Source organism: Sapajus apella, unplaced genomic scaffold, assembly GCF_009761245.1.
Source record: "Sapajus apella isolate SASKATOON/1434 unplaced genomic scaffold, GSC_monkey_1.0 scaffold55, whole genome shotgun sequence".
NCBI classification, from domain to species: Eukaryota; Metazoa; Chordata; class Mammalia; order Primates; family Cebidae; genus Sapajus; species Sapajus apella.
This window is the reverse complement of record NW_022436995.1, coordinates 13,362,946-13,374,759: the sequence shown is the minus strand read 5'-3', so window position 1 is coordinate 13,374,759 and position 11,814 is coordinate 13,362,946. Positions and strand designations below refer to the sequence as shown.

Here is an 11,814-nt window from a genome sequence, read left to right as displayed (position 1 = left end):
GAGTTTCACTCTTGTTACCCAGGCTGGAGTGCAATGGCGCGATCTCGGCTCACCGCAACCTCCGCCTCCTGGGTTCAGGCAATTCTCCTGCCTCAACCTCCTGAGTAGCTGGGATTACAGGCACGCGCCACCATGCCCAGCTAATGTTTTGTATTTTTAGTAGAGACGGGGTTTCACCATGTTGACCAGAATGGTCTCGATCTCTTGACCTCGTGATCCACCTGCCTCGGCCTCCCAAAGTGCTGGTATTATAGGCTTGAGCCACTGTGCCCGGCAGTAGTAGCAAGATTTTCAAATGATTTTTTAAAATAACTAGTTGGTTTTCTAAAAAATACATACCTGGCCAGGTGCGGCGGCTCACGCCTGTAATACCAGCACTTTGGGAGGCCAAGGTGGGCAGATCATGAGGTCAGGAGTTCCAGACTAGCCTAACCAACATAGAGGAACCCTATCTCTACTAAAAATACAAAATTAGCCAGTTATGGTGGCACATGCCTGTGATCCTACCTACTCAGGAGGCTGAGGCAGGAGAATCACTTGAACCCACGAGATAGAGGTTGCGGTGAGCTGAGATTGCACCATTGCACTTCAGCCTGGGCAATAAGGGCAAAACTCTGTCTCAAAAAAAACATACTTACAGTCAAACAAAATTCAAGGGGCACACAGGATACCAAACAAAAGACCCACTCCATTGCTACCCCTCACCAGAGGTGAAGAATTTGAGTATTTTCAAGGAATTTCTACGTACATATAAGCATTATGAGCGTGTGTGTGTGTGTGTGTGTCTCTCTACACCTTCATTTTACACATGGGGATTATATTAACCACATTTCAAAAATTGCTTGCTAATATTTATTACTGACTCTAAATATATCCTTCCTGGTGACCCTGAAAATCCTACTCCTAAGTATGTATGTGTACCAAAAACATGTACAACCTCTTCATGGTTGCATTATTCAGAATACATCAAAATAAAAATATCCCAAATGTTCACCAAGTACAAAATGAATAAACTGAGGTAGAGTCCCATAACGGAATACATATAACAAGGAAAAACCAACCAACCACTACTACATGCAACAACATACAGGTATTGATCGACTTACGACCTATGCAACTTACGACCATTCGACTTTACGACCACAATCGCTAGCCACGACTGCTCCGCGTCTGGCAGCGCAAACGTCGCCCAGCTGGGCGTACGACAGTGCGGACCAGCTTCCGGCAGCACTACCATCTCTGCGTGCACCATTTCAACTGTACATACAGCCTACTCAACTTACGACCAAATCGTGTTACGACCGGTCTGCCAGTTCCAATCGTGGTCGTAAGTCGAGCACTAGCAGTAGATGAATCTCACAGACATAATTCTTTTTTTTTTTTTTTTTTCTGGAGACGGAGTTTCACTCATGTTACCCAGGCTGGAGTGCAATGGCGCGATCTCGGCTCACCGCAACCTCCGCCTCCTGGGTTCAGGCAATTCTCCTGCCTCAGCCTCCTGAGTAGCTGGGATTACAGGCACGCACCACCATGCCCAGCTAATTTTTTGTATTTTTAGTAGAGACGGGGTTTCACCATGTTGACCAGGATGGTCTCGATCTCCTGACCTCGTGATCCACCCGCTTCGGCCTCCCAAAGTGCTGGGATTACAGGCTTGAGCCACCGCGCCCGGCCTTCACAAACATAATTCTAAGCAAAGAAGCCAGATACTAAAAAGTACATACTGCATGATTCCATTTACATTCAATTCAACAGCAGGCAAAACTGATCTAGAAGACAGAAGTTAAATACAAGGTAGTAACCTTTGGGAGGGATGGTTAATGGCAGGTAGGGAATAAGGAGGAGGCCTGGAGGGTATTGATAATATTCTATACCTTAATCCAGATGGTGATTACATGGGTATGTTTACTTTGTAAAAACTCACTACACAGTACAATTATGATTTATGTATGTACTTTTCTGTATATATACTATATTTCAAAAGAAAGGTATCAAAAATTACTGATTAAGCCAGATTAGACATTTTCTAAAACCAAAAAATTAATTTCTGCAATATTAATGCAGAAAAGGGAGGGGACATATAACTCAGTTCCAGGGTAAGGATCACAATTTCTAGACAAGACACAGAAGGCATTAATCATAAAAGAAAAAAATAGTAAATTGGCATTCATCAAAATTAAAACTTCTGATCATCAAAAGATACCTTAATAAAATGAAAGTGTTAAGACACAGGCTGGGGGAAATATTTACCACACATAAAGGACTTACATTCAGAATATATAGAGAAGTCTCACAAATCAGTAATAAGGGGGAAAAAAACAGGCAAAAACTTGAGCAAGGACTACACAAAAGATATGACCAATAACTATATGAAAAGGTGTTCAACATCATTAGTCATTAGGGTAATGCAAATTAAAATCACAATAAAACACAGTATACTCACCAGCAAGTCTAATATGAAAAAGACTGACAGTACCAAATGTTGGCAAGAATGTATAGCAAACAAAATCCTCACACACTGCTCGTGGTAAGATAAAATTGTACAACCACTTTGGAAAATACTTTGGCAGTTTATTATAAACAGTTCACATATGACCCAGCAATTCCACTGCCTAGGCACTTAATTCAAGTGAAAACACATGCCACACGCGCACACACACAAAAAGACCAGTAAATAAATGTTCAGGACGGGCGTAGTAGCTTGCACCTGTAATCCCAGCACCTTGGGAGGCCAAGGCAGACAGATAACAAGGTCAGGAGTTTGAAACCAGCTGGCCAATATGGTGAAACCCCGTCTCTACTAAAAGTACAAAAATTAGGCAGGCGTGGGGGCGTGTGCCGGTAGTCCCAGCTACTCGAGAGGCTGAGGCTCAAGAATCACTTGAACCCAGGAGGCAGACACACCACCGCACTCCAGCCTGGGCAACAGAGCAAGACTGTCTCAGGCCAGGCGCAGTGGTTCACGCCTGTAATCCCAGCACTTTGGGAGGCCAAGGCGGGTGGATCACGAGGTCAAGAGATCGAGACCATCCTGGTTAACATGGTGAAACCCCGTCTCTACTAAAAATACAAAAAATTAGCTGGGCATGGTGGTGCGTGCCTGTAATCCAGCTACTCAGGAGGCTGAGGCAGGAGAATTGCCTGAACCCAGGAGGCGGAGGTTGCGGTGAGCCGAGATCGCGCCATTGCACTCCAGCCTGGGTAACATGAGTGAAACTCCCTCTCAAAAAAAAAAAAAAAAAAACAGGAGATGACAACCAACAGTGGTATCTTCATGCAGGTGAATACTAGACAGCAGTTTTTAAATAAAAGAACTACTGATACATATAACAACATGGATGAATCTCAAAAACAACATGTTGTATAAAAGTTGCCAAAAGCTAAACAGTAGATACTGCATGGTTCCCTTTGTATGAAGTTCAAGCACAACTTATAGGAAAGTTCAAAATCAGTTTATAGGAGCAGAAATCAGAATGGTGGTTGCATCTGGGGAAGTGAAACAGAAGACTTACTAGGATGAGGCGTGAGGAAACTTTCTAGGTGACAAAAATGTTTAATTTGATCTGATGATTACATGAATAAATTTACACAAGTATACATATTTGTCAGAATTCCAGAGTGTGTACCTCAGATTTATAGATTTACCAGCATTAAATTTTTTTTTTAATTCACAACTTGAGGTGGTAGATGTGGCATACCAGCAGTAAAATTAAATTGGGAAACATTAGATATATATTATCTTCCATTTAAATTAAATTAAAAGTTAACATTCTTCCGCAAAAAGTAAACAGAACTGGGCCAGGCACAGTGGCTCATGCCTGTAATCTTAGCACTTTTGGAGGCCGAGGCAGGCAGATCATGAGGTCAAGAGATCGATACCATCTTAGGCCAACATAGTGAAACCCCATCTCTACTAAAAATACAAAAAATTAGCCAGGTATGGTGGTGTGCGCCTATAATCTCAGCTACTCGGGAGGCTGAGGCAGGAGAATCACCTGAAGCCGGGAGACAGAGGTTGCAGTGAGCCGAGATGGCGCCACTGCACTCCACCCTGAGTGAATTAGACTCTGTCTCAATTAAAAAAAAAAAAAAAAAAAAAAAATACTTAGCTCATCAATTTAATCAGAGGAGTGGTGGGGCAAAAGCCAGGTTACAACAGACAAACAGACTCAGAGGTAAGGATACCGAGGCAAGTAAGATCAACTATTCTTTCAAAAAGCAAATCAATCAAAGTCATTCACTATCACAGTAAAAATAGTGAGATTTGGTAACTACTTATCAAAGACTGTGAGAATGGTTTCACGTAGACTGTAGGGTGAATTAGTTAACAACTAAATTACCTTGTAAGTCTACAATTCTGTATACACAAGAACCAAAATTAGCAAAAGGAAAAGATTAATGAAGTCAAGAGCATGTACAGTATCTATAAAATCACTTCTGAAAACCAAATATATACACAGCAACTAGTCTGTAGAATAAATTATTATATACAGTATAGGAAATGACATCTTTATAGCATATCTACAAAATTCCCAATTTCTACAATCTTTAAATTCTTTAAGAATTACTTGGAACTCAAGGGCTGATGTTCAGAAAAAAAAAAAAAAAAAAAAAGATTACTGACATAGGTGGGAGTGTAAATTAGTTCAAACATTGTGGAAGACAGTGTGGCAATTCCTCAAGGATCTAGAAATAGAAATACCACTTGATCCAGCAATCCCATTACTGGGTATATACCCAAAGAATTATAAATCGATCTATTATAAAGACACATGCACACACATGTTCACTGTGGCACTGTTTACAATAGCAAAGACTTGAAACCAACCCAAATGCCCATCAAATATAGACTGGATAAAGAAAATGTGGCATAGATACACCATGGAATATTACGCAGACATAAAAAAGGATGAGTTCATGTACTTTGCAGGGACATGGATGAATCTGGAAACCATCATTCTCAGCAAACTGACACAACAGAAAACCAAACACTGCATGTTCTCACTCATAAGCGGATGTTGAACAATGAGAACACACGGACACAGGAAGGGGAATATCACACACTGGGGTCTGTTGGGGGGTGAGGGGTTAGGGGAGGGATAGTCGGGGGTTGGGGGCAGATAGCAGGGGGTGGGGAGATTGGGGAGGGATAACATTAGGAGAAATATCTAACGTAGGTGAGCGGGGATGGAGGCAGCAAACCACCATGGCATGTGTATACCTATATAACAATGCTGAAAGATCAGCACATGTACCCCAGAACTTAAAGTAAAAAAGAAAAATAAATAAAAGAATTACTGACATATAAAAATTCTAAGGAAAACAACCCAAATGCCCATCAACAGACTGATAAACAGAATGTGATATATACATATACTAGAATATTATTCAGCCTTAAAAAGGAATGAAATTCTGACACATTCTAAAACATGAATGAACCTTTGAAAATGCTAAGTGAAATAAGCCAGACATAAAGGGCAAATATTGTGTGACTCGCCTTATATGAAAAACCTACAATAGTCTAATTCATAGATACAGAAAACAGAATGGAGATTACCAGGATCTGGGGAGGGAAGAGGACGTGGAGATTTATTATTTAATGGGTACAGTGTTTCTGTTTGGAATGATGAAACACTTCTAGAAACAGACAGTGGTGATGACTGTACAACTCTGTAAATGTACTTAATGCCACTGAATTACACAATTAAAAACAGTAAATTTTATATATATTTTACCGTATTAAATTATTCTATTAAAAACCACTCTAATAGCAGATATCAAGCTGAGATCAAGTTTCTCACATAGTGACTATATTGTCTCAGGCTGTGGACAAAACCCATCCTTAGCTATGGCCACCCCAAAATGGGTCAAGTTTTCAATGAAGACTCCTTTAAGGAAGGAAATAGACTCAAGCAGTAAATCAATTCACTCACCTCAATGATGGGTAAGATCTTTAACTGAAAGCCAGAAGAAAGTCACCTAAGGTCACACCATGGGGAGAAAGAGGACTTCAGTAGCCTCATGTAGGATATTATTTTCTCAGAACCATCAAGCAGTTCTGATCAACAATTCCATTGCCTGTTCTTGAAAAAAAGTCCTGATATATATGGACAAAAATACCAAATAGAAATCTGTTTATCCCTTCCACAGTTGGCACTCACCACTCTCAAAACTAAAGAGTCAAACGAGGATATGGACCTCTTAAGCTGAGGAGGGGAGGAGGAGGGGAAGGGACAACATCCATTCTCAGTCAAAATGCCTCCAGTGGCTACTTGTTCAAAGTCTCTCTGCTTGCTAATCCAACTTCTATGTGAATTCTTCATGCACTTACCAACTTTCTGCTTTCTAGTTTCAAGTGTTACACTACTTAACCAGAGCAGTGGTTCTCAAGTGGGAACAATTTTGTTCCAAAAGGAACAATTGGACACATCTGGAGACAAGTGTGGTTGTTATAACTAAGTGCTACTTTCATTTACTAGGTAGATGCCAGGGATGTTGTTAACCATCCTACAATAGACAGGACAACTCCCCCAACAAAGCATTATCTTGCTCAAAATATGATTCATGCCAAAGCTGAAAAAACCTGAACTAGAGGTTTTAACGATTTCACAGTAAAATGTGACAGCTTTTTATTCAAAATATTTTGATTTTTAATTAAAGTTCATTCATCCTGAAGGATATTTCTCCTGTTTTCTTTTTTTTCTTTCTTTTCTTTTTTTTTTTTTTTTTTTTAAATAAAGACAGGGTTTCACCATGTTGGTCAGGCTGGTCTTGAATTCCCGACCTCAGGTGATCCGCCTGCCATGGCCTCCTTCTCCTGTTTTCTTAATACTTCCCTACATTGGGCTGGGTGCAGTAGCTCATGCCTATAATCCCAGTACTTTGGGAAGCCAAAGCAAGTGGATCCCTTGAGGTCAGGAGTTCAAGACCAGCCTGGACAACATGGTGGAACCCCATCTCTACTAAAAATACAAATATTAGCCAGACGTGGTGGCAGGTACCTACAATTCCAGCTACTCAGGAATATGAGGCAAGAGAATCACTTGAACCTGGGAGAGAGAGGTTGCAGCGAGCCAAGACTGCGCCACTGCACTCTAGCCTGGGCGACAGAGCAAGGCTCCAACTCAAAACAAACAAAGCAAACAAATAAAAACATTATATGGGTTTAAAAAGCCACTGAAAAATTTACATGAGCCAAGTTCAATAGCTCATGCCTGTAATTCCAGCACTTGAAGAGGCCAAAGATGGAGTATTACTTGAAGTCAGGAGTTCAAAACCATTGGGCAACATAACCAGAACCCTGTTTCTACAAAAAAAGTTTAAAGATTACCCAGGAATGGTGGCATGCATCTATAGACACAGCTACTAGGCAAGACCGTTTGAACCCAGAAGTTTGAGGCTGCAGTGAGCTATAATCACAACACTGCACTCTAGCTTGGATGACAGAGCAAGACCCTCTCTCTCAAAATAATAACAACAATGTATGATTCAATTTATTTGGCATTCTGAGAAAGGCAAAATTAGGAAGAAAGAAACAGAATAATGGCTGCCAGCAATTGGCAATGAAAGAAGTGGTTTACTACAAAGTAAAGGTGAATTTTGGAGGAGTAATTAAACTTTTATAATTTGATTAGGGTGGTGGTAGTGGTTACATGGCTATTTTCATTTGTCGAAACTCTCAGAATTTGTACTAAAAAGAGTGAATTTTACTATATGAAAATTATACATTGATACCATTCAAAGACTGGCCAAAACAAAACTAAAATAACTATGTTACTATAAGACAAACAAGGAATATTATCAGAAGTTGAAGAGGAATATCACATAATGACAAAAGGGTCAATTTACCAAGAAATCAAACAATCCTAAATGTATATGCATCCAACAACAGATCTTCCAAATACACACATCAAATATTGATAGAACTGAAAGCAGAAACAAACCAATCCACAATTACATTTGCATATTTTAACACTCTTCTATCACCCTCCCAGTCAGTATCTACATCAGTAAGAATATGAGTATCTGTAACTATAAGTATACAGAACACTATTTACCAACTTGACCTGACATTTACAGAACACTACCTCCGACAAGAGCAGAATACACATTCTTGCCAAGTACACATGGGACATTCATCAACACAGGCCACATTGTGGGTCATAAAACAAACCATATAAAGTAAGTTCTCTACCCACAATAGAATTAAACTAGAAACCAACAGCAAAAAGATATCTGGAACTTCACAGGGTGGTTTTCCCAGAAGCAGAAAATTAGTACACACTTATGTAATAATCAAACCCCATTGAAATAAATTTCCAGGTCAAACCAAGTTCCTAACACCTAATAACTCTATTAAATAAAAACTAGATGTGACAGAACATTTAGACTATTACTTCTTTTCCCAACACTCATTTTGAAACCATATAGAATATTAAAAAGAATCAACAAGAGACAGAAATTGGCTGGGTGCAGTGGCTCACACCTGTAATCCCAGCACTTTGGGAGGCCTAGGCGAGCAGATCACAAGGTCAGGAGATCAAGACCATCCTGGCTAACAGACTGAAACCTCATCTCTACTAAAAATACAAAAAATTAGCCAGGCGTGGTGACACTCACCTGTAGTCCCAGCTACTCAGGAGGCTGAGGCAGGAGAATTGCATGAACCTGGGAGGCAGAGGTTGCAGTTAGCTAAGATGGTGCATTGCACTCCAGCCTGGGCAACAGAGCGAGACTCATCCTCAGAGGGGGGGGGAAAAAAAAAAAAAAAAAAAAACAGAAATCTGGCCAGGTGCAGTGGCTCACACCTATAATCACAGCACTTTGGGAGGATCACCTGAGGTCAGGAGTTTCAGACCAGCCTGGCCAACATGCTGAAACCCTATCTCTATTAAAATACAAAAGTTAGCCAGGCGTGGTGGCCTGCACCTGTAATCACATCTACTCAGGAGGCTGAGGCAAAATTGCTTGAGCCCCAGAGGAAGAGGTTGCAGTGAGCCAAGATCGCACCACTGCACTCCAGCCTGGATAACAGAGTGAGACTCCATCTCAGAAATCTGTGCAAATATACACCTACAATGAAATTGCATACAGACCTTTTTTCTGCCGGGGTTTTTGAGACTCAGTAGATGCGGGAAACTGAGTTCTCTGAAATGAAATAAGTAGTCTATATTGAAGCACCACAATATAAACTTGCTAAAGAAACATCCAAATAACAAGAATAATCAGTAGCTCACCAATTATGCAATTAATCCATTAAATCCACAGTTATTTTGAATATGGTTTAAAAAACAAATGTCATGTCATACTTTTGCTATCCAAACTACTAACAATGTATAATGCATACTTATCATATTTACAATATGCATTGTTAATGTATAATTATAGTATATAGTAAATGTGCATAAGAAATATACTAAGTTCTGAGACACCTCTTATTAGTATTACACTCGATACCATACTCCTCAGCAGCCAAACCAAAAAAGTGATTACTGTTTGGTAAAAGGAAGCTTATGAGGTCATCTACACGAAACCTGTCTAGCACTCAGTTCTAACAGGGAGATAATTATTTTACACTATAACTTCGTAGAAAACCATCAGATGGATTTTCCTTACATCAACTTCCTATGACATACCATGATATAAGCAGAAATAATGGCTCAAATTTTTCCAGATGTAATGCCCAACACGGATCCTTGGTTTCAGGATACTTCTGACCAGGTTAAATGAAAATAAATACATACTTAGATACATCACAAAGAACCGCACCGCAGACAAAAATAATCTCTTAAAAGCAGTCAAAGAAGAAAATATATCACCAGATTACCAACAAAGAAAGGATAGTTATTTGGGAGGTCGATGCGGGAGGATCACCTGCGGTCAGGAGTTCAAGACCAGTCTGGCCAACATGGTGAAACTCTATCTCTACTAAAAATACAAAAATTAGTTGGTCGTGGTGGCGGGCACCTGTAATCTCAGCTACTCGGGAGGCTGAGGCACAACTGCCGGAACCTGGGAGGCTGAGGTTGCAGTGAGCCGAGATTGCGCCACTGCACTCCAGCACGGGCTGACAACAGCTAGACTCCATCTCAAAAAAAAAAAAAAAAAAAAAAAAAAAGTTTCTGTATTCAGAGTGTTCTAATTAGACTAACGTGATTACCCTGCAAATGAGAGTAGAAAACAAACAAAAGGCTCTAGCCAATAACACTAACTCGCTGCTTAGCCAAAACTAAGATGTAAATCAGCCAAAGGCTGATTTTACTGTTTTCCAGGACGTTTTTCTAAAGACAATAAATTCCGAATAACTAAAATCATTCTAACAGACAGAACAGGCTTTGAAACCCAATTCTTTGAAACCCAAGCAAGGTAAACAAGGCTTCACATTTGGGACTTTACCGAAATTAGATCCAATTATCGATATATACCTCAAAAAAAAAAAATAGCGACTAGCAGGTCATCCTGCATTCATCGGGGTTACTCTATATTAGCAGTTCTGTGGAGTTAACGCCCAAGTCAGGCTCCAGCTGAATTCCAAAACCGTTCTTTCCTAAACTTAATCACCACAGAAAAAAACATGGTTCTGCTCCACAAGCTGAAGGCAGTTAGGCTGAAAGCTTCCAGGCTGTGGTCCTGCTAATCCCGTGAATTGGGATTAACAGAAACTGTCTACACAAGTGCTAGTGATTACCTTCCAAACCCCCGAGACAAGATGGGACTAGGGTAAGAGCCATTACTGGGGAAAAGTCTCCCTCCCCCGTCCAGCGCACCCCTAGAGGGGTCACAGTCCTAGAACAGGATCTGCGCTGCACAGTATCCAGACTTGCCCCAGGCGACCAGCTCCCGGGACAGCAGAAAGGGGACCGCGTCGCTCCGCCCACCCTGAGCCGCTAGGCACCCAGCTCCGCCTCTCTCCGGGAACTGCTGCCTGGGACAGAGGACACTCGCCAGGCTGCCTGGCCGTCTTCCCCTGCCTTGCCCGCAGGGCCTGGCAACTAAACAGAATCTCAGCGCTCACCGTCGCGACTCTCTCCTCAGCCATCTTGGCTCCGCCCACCACTGCGCGGCCGGAAGTCGGCGGTTTCCCAGACGACTAGGGAAGCGGAAGTCGTAGGACTGTGGAAGACTATGGGGAGCCAGGGGAGGAAGTAGATCGCGGAGTGATTTAAGAAATCGGAAGAAGGCTACGGTTTGTTCCACAGAAGGCTCACTTCTGAAAGAGTGAGGGAGGAAATGCGCCGCCGCTCGCTGCCTTTATGCTGAGACGCCCCTAACACCACTCCCCGTGGTCTGTACCTCGGCTGCGCTGGCTGGACCTGGGGTGGCAACGTAGTCCTCCCGCCACCAAGCCCTGACCTGACTCTAATCTGCATTTAATTCAGTCTTCTTTCCGGGACCCTTGGGCAGAGAATCTCATTCTTGCCTTAGGTGCAAATCTCCCCGATTCTGGGTTGTCACTATCGAATTGAGGTACTCGCCTTATCAGCTTCCCACTCTTGTTTACGCCAGAGTTTGCAAACACGCTCCCTGAGGGCTGCATTTGAGCCGCAGTTTTTTGATTGGAAATATTTAAAAGTTGAGAGATTTCACAAGAAGTCAGCCCTGAGATAAGACCCAGAGCAGTGGCTCACACCTGTAATCCCAGCATTTTGGGAGGCCGAGGCGGGTGGATCACAAGGTCAGGAGATTTGAGACCATGCTGGCCAACATGGTGAAACCCAGTCTCTACTAAAATGCAAAAAAACTAGCCAGGCTGGTGGCATGCTACTCGGGAGGCTGAGGCAGGGGAATCACTTGAACCCGGGAGGCGGAGGTTGC

The 11,814-nt window shown here is 41.8% G+C and overlaps 1 protein-coding gene across 8 annotated transcripts in view; it reads right to left on the bottom strand.

Moving 5' to 3' along the window:
- The window catches only part of BBS4 (Bardet-Biedl syndrome 4), a 46,315-nt gene extending 35,239 nt beyond the window's left edge, over positions 1-11,076 (bottom strand). Inside the window, exons 1-3 of one of the 8 annotated variants that reach the window (XM_032244739.1) lie at positions 11,015-11,040; positions 9,096-9,147; positions 5,934-5,979 (exon numbers count right to left, since the gene is read on the bottom strand). Coding sequence is in view for 2 of the 8 variants with exons in the window: in XM_032244736.1 (XP_032100627.1) it covers positions 9,096-9,147; positions 11,015-11,038 (76 nt within the window). In the remaining 6 variants the exon portion in view is untranslated. Of the gene's footprint in view, positions 1-5,933; positions 5,980-9,095; positions 9,148-10,687 lie in introns of those variants that run through there. The other 7 variants (XM_032244736.1, XM_032244737.1, XM_032244740.1 and 4 more) reach the window with 7 other exon arrangements.
- Between the last annotated feature and the right edge of the window lie 738 nt (positions 11,077-11,814).